This window comes from Zosterops lateralis (assembly GCF_965231275.1).
Source record: "Zosterops lateralis genome assembly, chromosome: 5".
Taxonomy (NCBI): Eukaryota; Metazoa; Chordata; class Aves; order Passeriformes; family Zosteropidae; genus Zosterops; species Zosterops lateralis.
In genome coordinates, this window is record NC_139766.1 from 2,094,995 (window position 1) to 2,117,844 (window position 22,850).

General features: G+C 50.2%; 1 protein-coding gene across 1 annotated transcript in view; it reads left to right on the forward strand.

Annotated features, from left to right (window-relative positions):
* Positions 1-982: 982 nt before the first annotated feature.
* Positions 983-22,850, forward strand: part of VAX2 (ventral anterior homeobox 2) — a gene marked incomplete at its 5' end in the record, with an annotated part of 26,300 nt that continues 4,432 nt past the window's right edge. Inside the window, 2 exons of the mRNA XM_083861302.1 lie at positions 983-1,256; positions 6,930-7,117. Coding sequence (XP_083717428.1) covers positions 983-1,256; positions 6,930-7,117 — 462 coding nt within the window. The remainder of the gene's footprint in view (positions 1,257-6,929; positions 7,118-22,850) is intronic.

The window sequence follows — 22,850 nt, forward strand, 5'->3', positions numbered from 1 at the left end:
ATCCCTGTATTCACTGATGCTGGATCCCTGTATTTACTGATGCTGGATCCCTGTATTTACTGATGGGGGATCCCTGTATTTACTGATGTGGGATCCCTGTATTTACTGATGTGGGATCCCTGTATTTACTGATGTGGGATCCCGGTATTTACTGATGTGGGATCCCTGTATTTACTGATGCTGGATCCCTGTATTTACTGATGTGGGATCCCTGTATTTACTGATGTGGGATCCCTGTATTTACTGATGTGGGATCCCTGTATTTACTGATGCTGGATCCCGGTATTTACTGATGTGGGATCCCGGTATTTACTGATGCTGGATCCCTGTATTTACTGATGGGGGATCCCGGTATTCACTGATGTCGGATCCCTGTATTTACTGATGGGGGATCCCTGTATTTACTGATACTGGATCCCTGTATTTACTGATGGGGGATCCCTGTATTCACTGATGTCGGATCCCTGTATTTACTGATGGGGGATCCCTGTATTCACTGATGTCGGATCCCTGTATTTACTGATGTCGGATCCCTGTATTTACTGATGTGGGATCCCTGTATTTACTGATGTGGGATCCCTGTATTTACTGATACTGGATCCCGGTATTTACTGATGTGGGATCCCTGTATTTACTGATGTGGGATCCCTGTATTTACTGATGTGGGATCCCTGTATTTACTGATACTGGATCCCGGTATTTACTGATGTGGGATCCCTGTATTTACTGATGGGGGATCCCTGTATTTACTGATACTGGATCCCTGTATTTACTGATACTGGATCCCTGTATTTACTGATACTGGATCCCGGTATTTACTGATGTGGGATCCCTGTATTTACTGATGGGGGATCCCTGTATTTACTGATACTGGATCCCTGTATTTACTGATGCTGGATCCCTGTATTTACTGATGTGGGATCCCGGTATTCACTGATGCCGGATCCCTGTATTTCCTGATGTGGGATCCCGGTATTCACTGATGCTGGACCCCGCCGCAGGGATGAGCGATGGAGGGGCCGAGCCCTCCGGGAGCCCCGCGCTGTTGGTGGCCGAGCCCGCGGCCCCCGGGAGGGCCCGGGAGAAGCTGCCGGAGAGCGCCCTCAGAACCGGAGGAGGCACCGGCGGCTTCAAGGACATCCCGGGAACGTCTGAGCTGGGCACCGGCTCATCCTCCGGCAAACAGCGCGGCCCGGACGCCGAGAGCCCGTCGGGGACCGGAGAGGCGGATTATTGTCGGCGCATCCTGGTGCGAGGTACGGGCTCGGTATTTCCCCGTTTTCCCGTCCCCGCTCTGGATATTGCCGGGTTATCCCTCGTTCTCCGCTTTTCCCGGCCGGGTATTGCCGGAGCATCCCCCGTTTTTCGCTTTTCCTGGCCAGGTATCCCCGTTCCGGATGTTCCCGGGGTATCCCCCGTTTTCCGCTTTTCCCAGCCGGGTGTTCCCGTTCTGGGTGTTCCCAGGGCATCCCCCGTTTTTCGTTTTTCCCGACACCGCTCCCAGCTCATCCCGAGCGTTTCCCGGCTCCGCCGCTTTCCCGCTGCCCCAGCCCAGGGGCCCAGCGGGTTCCAAGGGAAAACCCGGTCCCGGCTGCCGGAGCCGCCGGGGAAGGCGAGGAGGGCGGCGGGAGAAGCGGGGACAGCATCAGCTCCTCGGCGTTGGGAGCGATGTCGCAGGAGAAAAGCGTCACGGAGCGGCGGCGGGCGAGGGGGGGTTTATTTTCCTCTTTTTTTTATTTATTTTCGTTTTATAATATCACCGGCTCCGTTCTTCGGGGCTGGGGTTCGGCGTTTTCCCCCCTGGAGCGGCCGCGTCCCTTATCCTACATCCCATATCTCACATCCCATATCCCGCATCCCGCATCCCTTATCCCACATCCCACATCCCACATCTCCCATCCCACATCCCTTATCCCACATCCCGCATCCCACATCCCACATCCCGCATCCCACATCCCGCATCCCACATCCCATATCCCGCATCCCACATCCCACATCCCACATCCCGCATCCCGCATTCCTTATCCCACATCCCACATCCCACATCCCGCATCCCACATCCCGCATCCCACATCCCGCATCCCGCATCCCACATCCCACATCCCACATCCCACATCTCACATCCCGCATCCCACATCCCACATCCCTTATCCCACATCCCACATCCCACATCCCTTATCCCACATCCCACATCCCACATCCCACATCCCACATCCCACATCCCGCATCCCTTATCCCACATCCCACATCCCTTATCCCACATCCCACATCCCACATCCCTTATCCCACATCCCACATCCCGCATCCCACATCCCACATCCCGCATCCCACATCCCACATCCCATATCCCACATCCCACATCCCGCATCCCACATCCCACATCCCGCATCCCACATCCCACATCCCATATCCCACATCCCACATCCCACATCCCACATCCCACATCCCACATCCCGCATCCCTTATCCCGCATCCCACATCCCACATCCCGCATCCCTTATCCCGCATCCCACATCCCGCATCCCACATCCCACATCCCACATCCCATATCCCACATCCCACATCCCGGCCCGGGACTTTCCTAGGATCACTTTTAGCTCCCCCGAGAAGTTTTGGGGAGCCCCCGGTGATGCTGTGAGAAGCGGGAGGGTCTTTCTTCACAGTTTTCAGCCCCACCGAGGCCGCCCCGACGGTGCCGGCACCGGGACAGGCCCGCGGGTCGGTGCCCGAGGCCGGGGCAGGGTCTCTCCTCTCCCTCCCCACCCCGGGGGACCCTCACCGGGAGCTGCCGGTGCCTGATTTTCACCATCTTGCCGCAGCCGCCACCAACGGTGCGGACAAAATGGTGGCAGGGAGAAAACGCCGCGAAATCACCGGGGTTGAGGGGAAAACCGAGCGGGGGGAACGTCACCGGGACCACCGGGGTCACCGGGGCTGAGGGGACACCGAGCCGCCGGTCCCCACCCTGGGCCCGGGCACTGAGTGGCGGCTGGGCCTGGCCAGAGCCTCCAGCTGGGTTTTTGTGCCAAGCGGGAGGTCAAAATGTTGGGTTTTACGGGTTGAAATATTTGTTTTTTAATATATTTTTGGGTTTTGCCATCGTTGCTTGGCCTATGAAAGAGGCCCCGGTAGCCCCGGTAGTCCCGGTCACAGTGAGGAGCCTCCACCGGCCCCCGGTGCGTCCCCGGTGCTGTCGCGGTGCTGTTGGTGAAGTTGGGGGGTCCCACTGTCACCACCAGGGCTGGGGACACATCCCCGTCCATCCGGTCACCTCCCAGGGCTGGCCCGGTGTAGGCCCTGGTGGCCGCAGAGCATTTGGAGGGACCTTGGTGGCGTTTGGTGTCATCGTGGCCACCCCATGGCACAGAGGGGACATCCTGGGGACTGGCAGGGGTGGGGTGTGCAGCCCAAAAGATCTTGGCAGTTGTGTGACGGGTGGGCATGGGGTGTCCTTTTGGCAGGGTGGTGTGTCCCTGTGCCAGCGTGGCATGTCCCTGTGCCAGGGTGGCATGTCGCTATACCAGGAAAAGGTGTCCCTGTGCCAGGAAAAGGTGTCCCCATGGATCTGGCCATCCTCTGCTCTTTTAGGGGATTTCAACCCCAGCCCTGGCTCCAGAGCCACCAGGTGTACCCTTGTCCCCAAGAGCAGGACATGTCACCAGCAAGGCCCAAAGCTCCAGAACCTCCCCGGCAGCCCCGGCAGGACCTGGGAATTTTTGGGGGCTCCAGAATGGGAAAAAGCTTTCAGGAGGGATTTCCAAAAGCTGGAATGGGGTGACGACCTGACCACCCCAAACCCCCCCTAGGACAGGCCAGCAGGGCTGTGACCCTGCAGGGTTTGGTGTCCCCTGTGCCGAGCTGGCACCGCGGCCGTGCCCTTTTCCACGCCGTCCCTCTGGAGCTGCTCCAGCTGCCGGGAACGGGGATAACAATAAATAATGCCCGAGCCCAGGGCGCAGCTGTGGCCCCGGATCCGGCAGCATTCCTGGCTGTTGTTGTGCCGTGGGCGCGGACGTGGGCACGGGAGTGGGCACAGAGTGCGGACGTGGCCCGGCCATCGTCACCGCCACGGCTCTGCCCACACAAAATGGTTCCCGGCGCTGATCCCGCCGGAAAAGCCGCTGATCCGCCCACGACCCCTTTCCTTCCCGGCGGCTCCGCGCCCAACCTGTGGGGTTTGGGGTGTGGGTTCGTGTCACTCTGGATGTCCCCAAACCCTCGGGACTCCTTCGGTGTCATGTTCCGGGATGGCGGCTTGGCTGTGGATCCGTGGTGGGAAAGCGGCTCCGGGATTGGGGTTCCTTTCCCAAATCGGTGTTTGGTTCCCATTCCCACCATCCCAGTGTCTGATCCACGGTCATCATTCTGGCTTCTCTGTCCTTGTCCCGGCTCTGCCAATTTTATGGCAGCGCTGCTATTCCAATCCCAGTGCCGCCATTCCGATCCCAGTGCCCACCATTGCAATGCCAGCGCCGCCATTCCGATCCCAGTGTCACCACTCCGATCCCAGCGCCACCATTCCAATCCCGGTGTCACCATTTCCATCCTGGTGCCACCATTCCAATCCCAGTGCCCCCATTCCGATCCCGGTGTCACTATTCCAATACCAGCGCCGCCATTCCGATCCTGGTGCCACCATTGCAATCCCAGCGCCGCCATTCTGATCCCAGCACTGCCATTCCAATCCCAGTGCCCCCATTCCGATCCTGGTGTCACTATTCCAATCCCAGTGCCCCCATTCCGATCCCGGTGCCACCATTGCAATGCCAGTGCCCCCATTCCGATCCCGGTGCCACCATTGCAATGCCAGCACCGCCATTCCGATCCCAGTGTCACCACTCCGATCCCAGCGCCACCATTCCAATCCCGGTGTCACCATTTCCATCCTGGTGCCACCATTCCAATCCCAGTGCCCCCATTCCGATCCCGGTGTCACTATTCCAATACCAGCGCCGCCATTCTGATCCCAGTGCCCACCACTGCAATGCCAACGCCGCCATTCTGATCCCTGTGTCACCATTCCGATCCCAGCGCCGCCATTCCGATCCCGGTGTCACCATTCCCATCCTGATGCCACCATTCCAATCCCAGTGCCCCCATTCCGATCCCGGTATCCCAGTGCCCACCATTCCCATCCCAGCGCCGCCATTCCGATCCCAGTGCCCACCATTCCTATCCCAGCACTGCCCTTCTAATCCTTGTGCCCACCACTCCCATCCCAGGGCCTCCATTGTAATCCCGGTGCCACCATTGCAATCCCAGCGCCGCCATTCTGATCTCAGCGCCACCATTCTGATCCCGTCACCGCCATTCCCATCCCGGTGCCACCATTCCCGTCCCGGTGCCGCCATTCCCATCCCAGCACCGCGATTCTGATCCCGGAGCCACGGTTCCCATCCCAGTGCCACTATTCCCATCCCGGTGCCACCATTCCCATCCCAGTGTCACTATTCCGATCCCAGTGCCGCCATTCTGATCCCAGTGCCACTGTCCTCATCCCAGTGTCACCGTCCCCATCCCAGTGTCACCATTCCCATCTCCACCATCCCCACCCCAACTCCATCACCCCATTCCCAGCTTTTCCTCACTCTGTTCCTCCTTCCTACCCCAGGAATTTTCTCCTCCCTTCATGCCTGATTCAGCCGGTGGGAGGGAGAGCCATGGACCTCCAACCGGGATCCCTCCGGATTTGGGATCCAGGATCCCTCTGGATTTGGGATCCAGCATCCCAAAATCAGGGCTTGGGGCTTGGAGCACCTTCCTGGTTGGATTTTAACCCTCTGGAAAAGCTCTGCAGGGAGGGTTCACCCAAACCGAGTCAGGATTTGGGATTTGGGAAGATCCCACTGGGTGATTCCCGAGGCTCATTTTAATTCCTGGGAGCTGAGACAGAATTCGTATCAATTTTTATATATTTTTTTGGTGGAGTTTGTCCTTTCCCAGTGGGAAGCGAAGCCACGGAGGCTCCTCCGGAGTGGCCACTTGGCCTGGGATGGAGCCAAACCAAATTCAAGCTTTTTTTTTTTTTCCCCTTGGATATTCCCAACCTCATAAAATCCCTTTAAAAAGCGCTTCCCAAACTTGTCCTTTAATAGGAAACCGCCCCAAAATGGGAGCTGAGCTTTCCAAAGAAATATTCCCTCAGCAAGGATAATTCCGAGAATCGCAATAGAGGTGAATTTTTTCCAGTATTCCCAAGGCAAGACAAAAATCAAAAATTATATAAAAAACACAGAGGAAAAAAAAATCTTAAATTCAAATTCTTCCTTGGCATAAATCTCCCGTTTGCTCCTGACTTTCCAAATCATTATTTCCAGGATGAAACGCTCCTTTTCCCCAAAAAACTTGATGGCTCCTATTTATATCTTAAAAAAAAAACCAAACTAATTCCTGGAGATTTATCTCCATTCCCTGGATATTTATAAATTCTCCAGCATTTGGGGCTGGAGGGAAGAACGAAGCCACGATGATGATGATGATCATGATGATTATTATTATCATTATTATTATTATTATTACTATTATTACTATTATTACTATTATTATTATATTTAAATACAATTACTACTACTGATGATGATTATTATTATTATATTATTATTACTATTATTATTATATTTAAATGCCATTACTACTACTACTACTACTACTACTCTTTTTTATTATTATCACTATTATTATTATTATTATATTTAGATACCATTAATAATACTACTACTACTATGACAACAACTGTTATTATTATTGTTGTTATTATTATTATTATATTTAAATACCATTATTAAGATTGTGGGATCACCATGTATATTCCACACCCAAACCACTCTTTAATTCCATTTATTTCCCATTTTCCCCCGCCAAAAAACCCCACTTTTTTTTGATCCCTTCGAGGTTTTTTGATGGTTTTTTTCCCGTTTTTCCCGGCACAGATGCCAAAGGAACGATCCGGGAGATCGTGCTGCCCAAAGGGCTGGACCTGGACCGGCCCAAGCGGACGCGGACGTCCTTCACGGCGGAGCAGCTCTACCGCCTGGAGCTGGAATTCCAGCGCTGCCAGTACGTGGTGGGCCGGGAGAGGACGGAGTTAGCCCGGCAGCTCAACCTCTCCGAGACACAGGTGAGACCCGCGGGTGGCTTGGGGACATCGCGGTGACCTGGGGACATCACGGTGGTCACATCACAGAGCCCTCGGACACACGTGCGACGTTACTGGGGATGTTTTTTCTTCCATCATATCTTTGGAATGGTCGGAAGACATTTGGGGACAACGCTGAGGGGTCTTGGGGACCTCCCCCAGCTGGTGGTGTCCACTCCAATGTCCAGCAAAGGGTCAACGTGGGGTTAGTTGGGGTTTGGGGCAACCTGGGACCTGAGACACAGGTGAGATGCGTGAGTGAGCTGGGGACATGGCGGTGGCTTGGGAACGTTGTGGTGGCTCGGGGACATGGCGATGGCTTGGGGACATGGTGGTGGCTTGGGGACATCATGGTGGCCACGTCCCCAAGCCCTCAGATGCACGCGCGGCATTCCCCAGGATGGTTTTTTCCCTCCATTCCATCCTTGGAATGGTTGGAAGACATTTGGGGACAAGGCTGAGGGGTCTTTGGGACCTCCCCCAGCTGGCGGTGTCCACTCAAATGTCCAGCAAAGGGTCAAGGTGAGGTTAGTTGGGGTTTGGGGAAACCTGGGATAGGGGAAAGTGGCCCTGGATGAGTTTTGGGGTTGTTTCCAACCCAACTCATCCCATGATCCCGTGAAAAGCGGGAAGAGGAAGGAGCTGGGGGGTGACAGCGGTGACTCAAGGTGGGATGTGGTGGGATCGGGATGTGTGGGAGCTGCTCCTGCTTTTATTGCACCCCAATCCCAGCGGGATTATCAATGGAATGTCCTGGATCTCTTCTCCATCACCATCTTTAAATGATGGGACGGGATTTTCCTGGTTTTCCATCCCCATCCTTGGATGACAGGACGGGATTTTCCTGGTTTTCCATCCCCATCCTTGGATGACAGGATGGGATTTTCCTGGTTTTCCATCGCCATCCTTGGATGACGGAAAGGGATTTTCCAGGTTTTCCATCACCGTCTTTGGATGACAGGATGGGATTTTCCGCATTTTCCATTGTCGTCCTTGGATGATGGGAAGGGATTTTTCTGGTTTTCCATCACCATTCATGGATGATGGGAAGGGATATTCCTGCTCTTCCATCGTCGTCCTTGGATGATGGGAAAGGGTTTTCCTGGTTTTTCTGTGTTGAGGGGATCCAGGAGAATGGATGGGGTGAGCTCTGGGGTTGGTGCCTCTGATGGGGTTGTGATGGTTTTGGCTTGGAAATTTGTCATTAAATAGTGATCATCATTAATTAAATAATCTTAATAATGGTATTTAAATATAATCATATTTATAGGAATAATAATAATAATAATAATAATAATAATAATAAATTATAATATAGTTATAAATATTCTGCCCCATCCATCCCTTCCCTGTTGGGTCTGGCGTAGCTTCCCTTGATTCCCACAGGAAATAATTCCAATTTTTCCAACTCTTTTTATGGAGCAAATCCATTTGGGATTTGGGGGGAATCCTGCTGCTGCCTGGGGGAAAATCGGCATTCCAGGATTTTTTTTTGGTGGTGCTGGAACAGTGGAATTTCAGCCAGGAGGAGGATTTGGGATGGGATTGGGCTGTGCTGAGGTCGGGAGAAAAGTGGCCTTGGGGTCCCTATTCCCCAGGTCCCGGTGTCACCTTCACAGTGCCAGGAGGGTCACGGGTGGGCTTGGCCGTGTCACACTGTGGGGACAGCTTTGTCCCCCTGGTGAGGGTTCCCTCTTCCTGGCATTCCTCTTCCTGGGGTTCCTCTTCCTGGGATTTCTCTTCCCAAGGTCCCGGTGTCACCTCCATGGTGCCAGGAGGGTCACGGGTGGGCTTGGCCGTGTCACACTGTGGGGACAGCTTTGTCCCCCTGGTGAGGGCTCTGTTTTACCAGTGTCCCTCTTCCTGATGTCCCCCTTCCCAAATCCCTCTTCTTGGGGTTCCTCTTCCCGGGATTTCTCTTCCCGAGGTCCCGGTGTCACCTCCATGGTGCCAGGAGGGTCACAGATAGGCTTGGCTGTGTCACACTGTGGGGACAGCTTTGTCCCCCTGGTGAGGGCTCTGTTTTACCAGTGTCCCTCTTCCTGATGTCCCCCTTCTCAAATCCCTCTTCTTGGGGTTCCTCTTCCCAGGATTTCTCTTCCCGAGGTCTTGGTGTCATCTCCATGGTGCCAGGAGAGTGTTGGATGGGCTTGACCGTGTCACACTGTGGGGACAGCTTTGTCACACTGAGGGGACAGCTTTGTCCCCCTGGTGATGATTCCCTGTCCTTCCTGAGGTCCCTCTTCCTGGGTTTCCTCTTCCTGGGATTTCTCTTCCCGAGGTCCCGGTGTCACCTCCATGGTGCCAGGAGGGTCACAGATAGGCTTGGCTGTGTCACACTGTGGGGACAGCTTTGTCCCCAACACCGGCAGCCACTGATGGGTCCCTCTTCCTGTGTCCCTTTTCCTGGGATTCTCTCTTCCCAGGATTTCTCTTCCTGAGGTTCCAGTGTCACCTCCACAGAGCTGGGAGTGACACGGGTGGGCATGGCCGTGTCACTCTGCAGGGACAGCTTTGTCCCCCTGGTGAGGGGTCCCTTTTCCAGTGTCCCTCTTCCCAGTGTCTGTTTTCCTGGGATTCCTCTTCCAGGGGTTTGCCTTCCTGGGATTTCTCTTCCCGAGGTGTCAGTGTCACCTCCAGAGAGCCGGGAATGACAGGGGCAGGTCTGGCTGTGCATGACAATAGGGACAGGCTGTGTGTCCCTGTCATGAGATCCCTCTTCCCAAATTCCACTTCCCAAATCCCCCTTTCCAGGATCCCTCTTCCCAAATCTCCCATCCCAAATCCCCCATCCCAGGATTCCTATTCCCAAATCCCCCTTTCCCAAATCCCCCTTCCCAAATCCCACTTCCCAAATCTCCCTTTCCCTAATTCCACATCCCAAATCCCTTTTCTCAGATCCTTCTTCCCAAATCTCTCTTCCCAAATCCCCTTGTACAAGATCTTTCTTCCCAAATCCCTCTTCCCACATCCCCCTTCCCAAATCCTGCTTCCCAAATCCCCCTTTCCCAGTTCCCCCTTCCCAAATCCCCCTTTCCCAAATCCCTCTTCTCATATCCCCCTTCCCAAATCCCCTTTCCCAAATCCCTCTTCCCACATCCTCCTTCCCAAATCCTGCTTCCCAAATCCCCCTTTCCCAGTTCCCCCTTCCCAAATCCCTTTTTTCAGATCCCTCTTCCCAAATCGCCTTTCCCAAATACGTCTCCGTAAATCTCCCTTCCCAAATCCCACTTCCCAAATCCCCCTGTACAGGATCCCTCTTCCCAAATCCCCCTGTACAGGATCCCTCTTCCCAAATCCCCCTTTCCAAATCCCCCTTTCCACATCCCATTTCCCAAATTCTCCCTCCCATATTCCCCTTTCCAAATCCCACTTCCCAGGATCCCAAATCCCCCTTCCCAAATTCCCCTTCCCAAATCCCACTTCCCAAATCTCCCTTTCCCAAATTCCACATCCCAAATCCCTTTTCTCAGATCCCTCTTCCCAAATCCCCCTTCCCAAATCCTTCCTCCCAAATCCCTTTTCCCAAATCCCCCTTTCCACGATCCCTCTTCCCAATTCCCCTTTTCCCAAATCTCCCATCCCAAATCCCTCTTCCCAAACCCCCCTTTCCCAAACCCCATTTTCCAGGATCCCTTTTCCGAGGCTCTCTCGGTGTCCCCGTGTTTGTCCCCGTTGGTCACAGAGGATGTCCCCAGCAGGGAATTTTCAGGGCTGAGGGGTCACAGCCTTTCCTTAGGGATGAAATTCCCATCTTTTCCCTCCTCTCCTCTGCCTTCATCCATCCCTGGGTGAGAAAATTCCCACCCCGTCACTTCTCCTCTTTCCCTCCTCCATTCCCTGTCTCCTTAAATTCCTTTCCTGCCTTTTCACACCATTTTTAGTTTTTTATTTTTCCTTCCCCGCAGCCAATTCCCAGTTCCCAGAACCTTCCTGGCTCCCTGATTTTTCCCCAGAATTCCCCAAATTCCCTCCTTTTCCTCCCCCAGGGATGGTTTCACGCCTTTTTTCCTGATTCCTGTATTTTTTTTAACAGCTTGAGGATGTTTTCCTCAAGAATTCCAAGAGTTTTCCAAGCCCTTTTTGGGTTTGGAATGTGCTGATCCCACCTGGATGTGACCTGGAAAGGGAAAAGTCACCGCCAGCCCCTCCTGTCCCCACCCAAACTGGGAAAAATCAAATTTTTGCAGCAATCCCAAGATTTTGGGGCGATTCATTCCCAGAATTTCGGGAATTTTAGTGGTGGATCCCAACCAGCAGCATCTCTTGGCTCTTTAAAAAAAAAAAAAAAAAAAAAAAATTATTTTTATTTTTATTTTTATTTTTTATTTTTATTTTTTATTTTTATTTTTATTTTTATTTTTATTTTTATTTATTTTATTTTTTTATTTTTATTTTAATTTAATTTAATTTAATTTAATTATTTATATTTTATTTTATTTTATTTTATTTCATTCTATTCTATTCTATTCTATTCTATTCTATCGATATTAATTTTAATTTTAATTTTAATTTTAATTTTATTATTTTATTTTATTTTATTATTTTATTTTATTTTATTTTATTTTATTATTTTTAATTATTTTTATTTAACTATTTTCAGGACAAGGGACAGATTATTTTTTTTTCCAGCCCCTCCTTGGGCTGAATTTTAATTCCAAAACCAGAAAACAACACCTGATTTTTTTTTTTTTTTTTTTTTTTTTTTTTTTTTTTTTTTTTTTTTTTTTTTTTTTTTTTTTTTTTTTTTTTCCCTGTGGATTTACTGGGAACCCTGAAGGAAAAAAGGAGCCACCAGGGCTGAGAATTTTATAAAATATTTTTTTTTGTGCCTGTGGATGTTTGGGAAGAGGGAAAGGGGGGGAAGGATGATTCATCCCGGCGAGGAGGGAAATGTGATGAGATGGGAAGAGACACGGTGTGATCGCAGCTGGAATGTGCAGCCCAACATTCCCGGGAGCCCGGGATGGGATCCTGCAAAAATCCGGCTGGAAATAGGGGAAAAAATAAGAAAAAAAATGAAGATTTAGGGAGCCCTGGGCTGGGATCTTGCAAAAATCCTGCTGGAAATAGGGGGAAAAATAAGAAAAAATGAAGATTTAGGGAGCCCTGGGCTGGGATCTTGCAAAAAACCTGCCGGAAATAGGGGAAAAAATAAGAAAAAAATGAAGATTTAGGGAGCCCTGGGCTGGGATCTTGCAAAAAACCTGCTGGAAATGGGGGAAAAAAAGGGGATTTTGGGAGTGGGATTGTGATCTTGTAAAAATCCTGCTGGAAATAGGAAAAAAAATAAGAAAAAAAATGAAGATTTAGGGACCCTGGGCTGGGATCTTGCAGAAATCCTGGTAGAAATGGAGGACAAATGAAGATTTAGGGAGTGGGATTGGGATCTGGGATCTTGCAGAAATCCTGCTGGAAATAGGGAAAAAAAATAAGAAAAAAATGAAGATTTAGGGAGCCTCAGCTGGGATCTTGCAAAAAACCTGCTGGAAATGGGGGAAAAAAGGAGATTTTGGGAGCTGGGCTGGGATTTTGCAGAAATCCTACTGGAAATAGGGAAAAAAGAAGAAAAAATGGAGAATTTAGGGAGTCAGGCTGAGATTTTGCAGAAATCCAGCTGGAAATAGGGGAAAAAAAAAAAAAAAAAAAAAAAAGATTTAGGGAGCCTGGGCTGGGATCTTGCAAAAATCCTGGTAGAAATGAGGAAAAAATTAAGATTTAGGGAGTGGGATTGGGATCTTGCAGAAATCGTGCTGGAAATAGGGAAAAAAAGGAGATTTTGGGAGCTGGGCTGGGATCTTGCAAAATTCCGGTGGGAAATATGGAAATAAAAAAAAAAGAAAAAAAGAAATTTAGGGAGCCAGGCTGAGATTTTGAAAAAAATCCTGCTGGAAATAGGGAAAAAAGGAGATTTAGGGAGTGAGACTGGGATCTTGTAAAAATCCTGTGAAAATAGGAAAAAAAGGGGAATTTAGGGAGCTGGGCTCGGATTTTCCAAAAATCCTGCTGGAAATAGAGGGGAAAAAGAGATTTTGGGAGCCGAGTTGAGATCTTGCAGAAATCCTGCTGGAAATAGGGGAAAAAATAAGAAAAAATGAAGATTTAGGGAGCCCGGGCTGAGATCTTGCAAAAATCCTGGTAGAAATAGGGAAAAAATGAAGATTTAGGGAGTGGGATTGGGATCTTGCAGAAATGTGCTGGAAAAAGGGAAAAAGGGGGAATTTAGGGAGTGGGATTGGGATCTTGCAGAAATCCTACTGGAAATAGGGAAAAAAAGGAGATTTTGGGAGCTGGGCTGGGATCTTGCAAAATTCCGGTGGGAAATATGGAAATAAAAAAAAAAGAAAAAAAGAAATTTAGGGAGCCAGGCTGAGATTTTGAAAAAAATCCTGCTGGAAATAGGGAAAAAAGGAGATTTAGGGAGTGAGACTGGGATCTTGTAAAAATCCTGTGAAAATAGGAAAAAAAGGGGAATTTAGGGAGTTGGGCTCAGATTTTCCAAAAATCCTGCTGGAAATAGAGGGAAAAAAAGATTTTGGGAGCTGAGTTGAGATCTTGCAGAAATCCTGCTGGAAATAGGGGGAAAAAATAAGAAAAAAAGAAGATTTAGGGAGCCCAGGCTGGGATCTTGCAGAAATCCTGGTAGAAATGGGGAAAAAAATGAAGATTTAGGGAGTGGGATTGGGATCTTACAAAAATCCTGCTGGAAATAGGGGGAGGAAAAATTAGATTTTGGGAGCTGGGCTGGGATCTTGCAAAATTCCGGTGGGAAATATGGAAATAAAAAAAAAAAAAGAAAAAGAGAAATTTAGGGAACTAGGATGGGATTTTGAAAAAATCCTGCTGAAAACAGGGGAAAAAATGAATATTTAGGGAGTGAGATTGGGATCACCCAGAGGAGAGAGGGATCAACCAGGAGAACGGGAGGGAGTTTCGGAGCTGCTCCTGGTCCTTTCACCCATCCAGGGAATTCCTCTTCCCTCTGGGATCCGTGTCCCCCTCTCTGCCTCCTCCAGTGCTTTTCCTAATTAATCCACAGGTATAATTAAGGTTGGACGAGTTTAATTAACCTGGGGAATGTTTCTATTGGGGAATATTTCCATGGAGAGTTTGGGATGAGCTGGGGAGTGGCGGGGACATCCCAAACCCATCTCAAATCCTGAAGGCAACTCAAATCCACGGAATTTTTTTCTGGGAAAACCCACGGGAATCCTGAACGGGAAAAGTGTCCCTTCCCAGTGTCATTATGGGATGGAAAATCCCAGGGAGAGGAGGCAGAAGGACCCCCAGGGGAAGGGGCAAAATTCCCATAAATCCCTCTGGGATGGGATGGGTTTGGGATTGGGGTGGGATGAGATGGATGAAGGGATTTGCTCTCGGGGTCAGGAATTCCATGCCAGGCTCAGGTTCAGGTGATCTCAATGTTTTCCCGCCTTTTTTGGGCCAGGACAGCGAGGTGACACTCAGGACGAGTCCCAAGTTGTGCCAGGGAAGGTTGAGGTTGGATTTTTTTGGGGAAAATTCCTGCATGGAAAGGGTTTTCCAGCCGCCCAGGGCAGGGGTGGATCCCCGTTCCTGCGGGGATTTAACAGCCACATGGATGCGGCATTTGGGGACGTGGTGGTGGCTTCGTGGTGGCCTTGGCAGATGTGGCAACTTGGGGACACAGTGGTGGCCTTGGTGGATGTGACATGGTGGTGGCCTTGGTGGATGGGGCACTTTGGGGACATGGTGGTGGTGGCCTTGGTGGACATGGCACTTGGAGGCATGGTGGATGTGGCCTTGGCAGGTGTGGCACCTTGGGACATGCTGGTGGCCTTGGTGGATGTGGCACTTTGGGGACGTGGCGGACATGGCACTTTGGGGACGTGATGGTGGTGGCCTTGGTGAACATGGCACTTTGGGGACGTGGTGGTGGCCTTGGTGGATGTGGCACTTTGGGGATGTGGTGGTGGTGGCCTTGGTGAATGTGACATACTGGTGGCCTTGGTGGATGTGGTGCTTTAGGGACGTGGTGGTGGCCTTGGTGGATGTGGCACTTGGGGACATGGTGGTGGTGGCCTTGGTGGCTGTGACATGCTGGTGGCCTTGGTGGATGTGGCATTTTGGGGACATGGTGGTGGTGGCCTTGGTGGCTGTGACATGCTGGTGGCCTCGGTGGATGTGACACTTTGGGGACGTGCTGGTGGCCTTGGTGGATGTGGCACTTTGGAGACCTTGGCAGTGCTGGATCCAGGAGCCTCCAAGAGTTTTTCCAACCTAAATGATCCCATAATTCCATGATTTCTGCTGGCAAATCCATGGGATTCTCCCGATGTCCCCACGGGCTCCATCCGGACCTTCTTGGGGACAACTCCTGGGCCACCCTACAACTCCATCACCATCGGTGGCCCCACATCCCCTGGAGCATCCCGGGATTCCCAACATGGAACAAAACATCTGGGAAAGGCCGGGAAGGTCTATTTATAGCCCGGCAATTAAGAGGACGCTGTTAATAATTAATCACCTCAGCTCGTTAGCGGGGAGAGGACGAAGGGACAGTGGCTGGGGCTGCCACGGATTTTCCTCTCCTGGGAAGGGGGGAAAAAAAAAAAAAAAAATGCAGGAAAGATGATGTTGGGAAGAGCTGGGAGTGATTCCCCCCATGATTCCCGTTTCCCTCTGGGTGGAAGTGATGGGATCCACCCAAGGTGGATTTTGGATCTTCTAAAGGGCAGGGCTGGGATCATGGGCAGGAATTTCTGGCTGGGAGGGTGGGGAGGAGCTGGGCTGGAATTCCCAGATTTTCTGGGGCTGCCCCTGGATCCCTGGCAGTGCCCAAGGCCAGGTTGGATCCACCTGGGACGGTGGGAGCTGTCCCTACCCATGGATGAGGTAGAATGAGATGGGATTTAAGGTCTTCTCCAACCCAAACCATTCCAGGATTCTGGAGCCCCTCTGCTCTGGGAGAGCTGGGAATGTTCCCCTGGAGAAGGGAAAACTGCAGGGAATGCTCAGAGTCCCTGAAGGGGAAAACTCCAGGAGAGCTGGAGAGGGACTGGGGCCAAGGGCTGCAGGGACAGGACACAGGGAATGGATCCCACTGGGAAAGGGGACATTGGGCTGGGATCTTGGGCAGGAATTGCTGGGAATGGAATTCCCACATTTGCTGGGGCTGCCCCTGGATCCCTGGGAATGCCCAAGGCCAGGTTGGATCCACCTGGAATAGTGGGAAGTGTCCCTGCCCTTGGAAAAAAAGCTTTAAGATCCTTCCCAACCCAAACCAGTTGGGAATTTTGGGTTCTTTCCTGAGGGGTCTCCATCCATCCCTTCTGACGGATCTTTTTTGGGATGGGATGAACTCTCCCACCCTCTTTTCCTGGAGCACTTCCCTAACTCAATTCCAGGAGGGATCTGAGCAATTCCAGAGGATCTGAGATCCCACAGCTGCCAAACATCATCCCAAAAATTCCCACATTTCACGCGATCAAGTCACACCCAGATGTTGAACTCACCCGGAATGGAGGGGGAGGATCCTAATTCCTGGTAAACACTAGAAATTCCCAGGATTTGGGCACCTCCAGCAGGTGCTGGATCTTGTTCCCACATGCCTGTGCCGGAGCACGTTCCTGGAGCAAACCCAGCTCACGTGGCCCCGCTAATCCCGGCCCTTCCTGGGGGAGGAAAATAAAGCCGAGCCTAAGCGGGGACACCACGGTGGCACAGCCCTGGAGACTCCCAAATTCCGGCATTGTGATCCCAAAAACCCGACCAGGGAGCTGGGCTGGGGGGGGATAAATTTGAGATTTTAGGGAGCATTCCTAAAAAGGGAAATTTGGGATTCTGTTGTGGGATAGATGAGTTGGGTATTTGGGATCCCAAAATATCCAGGTGCTTCAGGAATTCTCCAAGCATGGAGTTATATTGATTGATGGGGAAAAAAAAAAAAAAAAAAAAAAAAAAAAAAAGGAAATAATTCACCGAGATTTTTATCACGAAGGATTTATTATCCCCCCTCCTCAAAAAGAAGTAAAATCCCAGGATTTCAGAATTTCTGATGGAAAATTTTGATCCCCGATGAAGCCAAACTTGGTTTGATTCCCAGAGCAATCCCAGCACCCTCCAAGTGGATTTAATTTAAATGTTTTCCTGAAAAAATGATGGGATTTGGGTTTGGCGATGGCTTTTTGTGAATTTTGGAGCTGATCCCACCCACGGGTCCCATCTAGACCCTTGGGATTTCATGGAGGGTGTCCCCACCCATCCCAGCCCTTCCCAAAATCCCAAAAACAGGAGAATTCCCCTCTGGCTTCACCGTCATCTCCAAATTTTCCATTTCCAAAGGAACACCAGTGAGGTTCCCTGGCCCCAAAGCCAGGAATATCCAGAATTTTGGAGCAGGAGCCAGACACGGGATTGGAATTTCGGATCAGTGGCGGGAAAGGGGATCCCGGATGAGGGTCAGGGACAATTCCTGCCACGCTGGTGGCTGGAAATGGCTGGAAATGCATTTCCAAAGGCCGTGGAGGAGGGTTTGGAATGGTTTGGATGCGCTGGAATGGCGGCCGAGGGATGAATCCATCCGTGCTCGGTGCGGGGAGAGGCGGAAAGGTCACGGAGCCGCGGGTTTGGGCAGAAATCCCGATGGATTTACACAACGGCAGGATGCGGGATCCGAGCCTCGGTGGGGCCGGAGAAAGGAGAAAAAGGAGGGAAATGAGGAAATGGAGGAAAAGGAGGAAATGGAGGAAAAGGAGGAGGAGAAAGGTGGCGCAGGATGATGCCGGCTCCCAACGGGCGTCAGCTGCCGGCGGTCCGGGAGCTAATCCCGGCCAATTCCCGCTCGGCAGCCAGGAATAGCACGGGATGGCAGAGCCGGGGGCCGCACGTGTGCCAGGAGCGCGTGACGGCGCCGGGGTCAACGCCGGGGCAGGGCTGCCCAAAACAAACACGGCTAAAAACCCCAAACACAGCCCCGGAGCGGCGGAGCGGGGTGGGGATTGTCGCGTTTGGTGGATAAGCACCAGGAGAACGCGCTCCAGTGGTTTTTTGGGAATGTGGGGTGGTGTTGATATTCCTGGGTGGGGATGGGGGTTTGGGATCTCAGTGAGGAGTGATTCCTGTCACAACTCACCCCAATGAAAGGGGAAGTGGATGAGGATGGAAAACGGGATGAGGATGGAAAATGGGAGCCATAATGAGAGGAGGAAGCTTCCGGTGCCTTCTGTGCGGTGATTTGGGATGCTGGGATGGATGGATGGATGGACGGACGGACGGACGGACAGACGGACGGACAGATGGATGAGGTCATGGCTGGGGCAGGGCCACCCAAAACAAACACGGCTAAAAAAACCCCAAACACAGCCCCGGAGCGGCGGAGCGGGGTGGGGATTGTTGCGTTTGGTGGATAAACTCTAGGAGAACACGCTCCGGTGGTTTTTTGGGAATGTGGGGTGGTGTTGATATTCCTGGGTGGAGATGGGGGTTTGGGATCTCAGTGAGGAGCGATTCCTGTCACAACTCACCCCAATGAAAGGGGAAGTGGATGAGGATGGAAAACGGGATGAGGATGGAAAACAGGAGCCATAATGAGAGGAGGAAGCTTCCGGTGCCTTCTGTGCGGTGATTTGGGATGGATACATGGATGGATGGATGGATGGATGGATGGATGGACGGACGGATGGGGTCAGGGCTGGGGCAGGGCCGCCCAAAACAAACACGGCTAAAAACCCCAAACACGGCCCTGGAGTGGCGGAGCGGGGTGGGGATTGTCACGTTTGGTGGATAAACGCTGGGAGAACGCACTCCGGGGCTTTTTGGGAATGTGGGAGTGCTGGAATGTGTGTGGTGTTGATATTCCTGGGTGGGGATGGGGATTTGGGATCTCAATGAGGAGCGATTCCTACCACGGTTCGGCACCAACACAATGGGAAGCGGAGAACGAGGATGGATAACGGGAGCCATAATGAGAGAAGGAAGCTTCCCGTGCCATTTGTGCAGTGCTTTGGAATGCTGGGATGGATGGATGGATGGATGGATGGATGGATGGATGGATGGGGTCAGGGCCGGGGCAGGGCCACCCAAAACAAACACGGCTAAAAACCCCAAATGCGGCCCTGGAGCGGCGGAGCAGGGTCAGGATTGTCATGTTTGGTGGATAAGCACTGGGAGAACGTGCTCTGGACATTTTTTGGGAATTTGAAAGTGCTGGAGTGTGTGGTGTTGATATTCCTGGGTGGGGATGGTGTTTGGGATCTCAGCGAGGAGCAATTCCCACCACAGCTCGGCCCTGGCGCAATGAGAAGCAGCAGATGAGGAGGAAACTTCCAGTGCCATCCATGCGGTGATTTGGGATGCCAGGATAGAGGGATGGATGGATGGATGGATGGATGGATGGATGGATGGATGGATGGATGGATGGACGGATGGATGGAGTGAGTCAGGGCCACCCAAAACAAATACCACTAAAAACCCCAAACGCGGCCCCGGAGTCATGGAGCAGGGTGGGGATTGTCCTGTTCGGTGGATAAACGCCGGGAGAATGCACTCCGGTGGTTTTTTGGGATGGATGGGGTCAGGGCCAGGGCAAGGCTTCCTGAAAATAAACACCATTAAAAATCCCAAAACGTGGCCCCAGCCCTGGAGCAGTAGAGCGGGGTCGGGATTGTCTTGTTCGGTGGATAAACACTGGGAGAACGAGGAGCTCTGGCTTTTTTTGGGAATGTGGGAGTGCTGGAGTGTGGTGTTGATATTCCTGGGATCTGGGTGGGCAGGGACGGGGGGGTTTGGGATCCCACCAAGATGGCTGGGGAAGCAATTCCCAACAGCAACGGGAAGTGGCGGATGAGGATGGAAAACAGGAGCCGTAATGAGGGGAGGGCAATTCCCAGTGCCATCCTTGCGGTGCTTCGGAATGCCGGGATGGATGGAGGGATGGAGGGACGATGGATGGATGGATGGATGGATGGATGGATGGATGGATGGGCAGTTACTCGGCCAAAAACCCACAAATCCCCGGATCCAGGAGCTCCCACCCTTTGCCTCCCAGATAAGGGGTTTCCACTGGAATTCCCTTCTTGGGAATAATTCCCTTTGTGGCTCCGAGGTGTTTGGGGAAGGGCAGGGATGGGAGCAGCAGCCCCAGGGAAGGAATCCCGGGATACGACACTCTCCGAGGTCACGGTACGGGATTCCAGGGATCCAACCCCCTGTGAGCTCCATCCCGATGCCGACAGCCATGGAAAGCCGGGATGGAGCCGATGTCGTGGGCTCCGGATAATTCCATGGGCTCCAGATAATGCTGTGTTCCTATTTTATTTTATTTTATTTTATTTTATTTTATTTTATTTTGTTTTGTTTCGTTTCGTTTCGTTTTGTTTCGTTTCGTTTCGTTTCGTTTTGTTTTATTTTGTTTTATTTTATTTTGTTTTACTTTATTTTTACTTTATTTTACTTTATTTTTTATTTTACTTTATTTTGTTTTATATTATTTATTTTATTTCCCATCTTCATGCGCTGCTTCCCTCACCCTGCCTGGGATCAGGGAATCGGGATGATGTGGGAGGCATAACCCCATCCCAAGGTTGGGAAGCGCATCCGACCCCTCGGATTTGTAAATCCTTAATGAGAAAAATCTCGGTGAATTATTTCCATTTTTTTTATTCCCATCTTCATGCACTGGGATCAGGGAATCGGGGTGATCCCGAGGTTGGGAAGCTCATCCAACTCCTCAGACTTGTAAATCCTTAATGATAAAAATCTCGGTGAATTATTCCCATTTTTTTATTCCCATCTTCATGCGCTGGGAGCAGGGAATTGAGATGATGTGGGAGACACGACCCCATCCCAAGGTTGGGAATCGCATCTGACCCCTCGGATTTGTAAATCCTTAATGAGAAAAATCTCAGTGAATTATTTCCATTTTTTTTATTCTCATCTTCATGCACTGGGATCAGGGAATCGGGGTGATCCCAAGGTTGGGAAGATCATCCAACCCCTTGGATTTGTAAATCCTTAATGATAAACATCTTCCTAAATTATTCCCTTTTTGGTTTTGTCCATCTTCACATGCTGGGATCAGGGAATCGGGATGATGTGGGAGACACGACCCCATCCCAAGGTTGGGAAGCGCATCCGACCCCTCGGATTTGTAAATCCTTAATGAGAAAAATCTCGGTGAATTATTTCCATTTTTTTTATTCCCATCTTCATGCACTGGGATCAGGGAATCGGGGTGATCCCAAGGTTGGGAAGCTCATCCAACTCCTCAGATTTGTAAATCCTTAATGATAAAAATCTCGGTGAATTATTCCCATTTTTTTTATTCCCATCTTCATGCGCTGGGAGCAGGGAATTGAGATGATGTGGGAGACATGACCCCATCCCAAGGTTGGGAAGCGCATCCGACCCCTCAGATTTGTAAATCCTTAATAAGAAAAATCTTGGTGAATTATTTCCATTTTTTTTTTATTCTCATCTTCATACACTGGGATCAGGGAATCGGGGTGATCCCAAGGTTGGGAAGCTCATCCAATCCCTCGGATTTGTAAATCCTTAATGATAAACATCTTCCTAAATTATTCCCTTTTTGGTTTTGTCCATCTTCACATGCTGGGATCAGGGAATCGGGATGATGTGGGAGACACGACCCCATCCCAAGGTTGGGAATCGCATCTGACCCCTCGGATTTGTAAATCCTTACTGAGAAAAATCTCAGTGAATTATTTCCATTTTTTTTATTCCCATCTTCATGCACTGGGATCAGGGAATCGGGGTGATCCCAAGGTTGGGAAGATCATCCAACCCCTTGGATTTGTAAATCCTTAATGATAAAAATCTCGGTGAATTATTCCCATTTTTTTTATTCCCATCTTCACATGCTGGGATCAGGGAATCAGGATGATGAGGGAGGCATAACCCCATCCCAAGGTTGGGAAGCGTATCCAGCCCCTCGGATTTATAAATCTTTACTGATAAAAATCTCGGTGATTTATTCCCTATATTTGTTTTTGTCCATCAGTTCGGATGTGGCTGGATCCGAACTCCCCGGAGCGCATTCCGAGGGCGGTGACATTTGGGATGACATTCCAGGTGCCAGGGAGCAGGGGAGGCTTTCCTGCCTTCCTGGAGTCGAAGGGATGAATCCTTTGGGAAAAGATCTGCGGGAGGAGAAATCCAGGGGGATCTCGGGGACTTGTTCGTTCGCGGAGTAGGGAGTGGGAAATGAAAATAAAATAAAATAAAATAAAATAAATATAAATATAAATATAATAAATATAATAAAATAAAACATACAAGAAAATATAAAAAATAAATTTAAATATAGAATGTTATAAAAGAAAATATACAATATATAATATCAGATATAAAATAAAAAATATAAATTATAAAATATGCAATATACCATATCCAATATACAACATAAGATATAAATATAGAATATAAAAGATAAAATATAAATTAGAAAATATAAAATTGAAAATAGAAAATAGAAAATAGAAATATAAAATATAAAATATAATGAAAGCAAATTGGCTCAGGGAAAAGGAATAGAATGGAATAAGAGAAGGGAAAATAGAATAGAATGGAGTAGGAGAAAACAAAATAAAATGAAGTAGAAGGGAATTCTAAAAATTTAATAGAAGACAAGAGAATTAAATAATAAATAAAATCTAAATTAAATTAAAATTTTAAAGGCAATATCATTTTTTAAAATTAAATAAAATAAAAAACAATA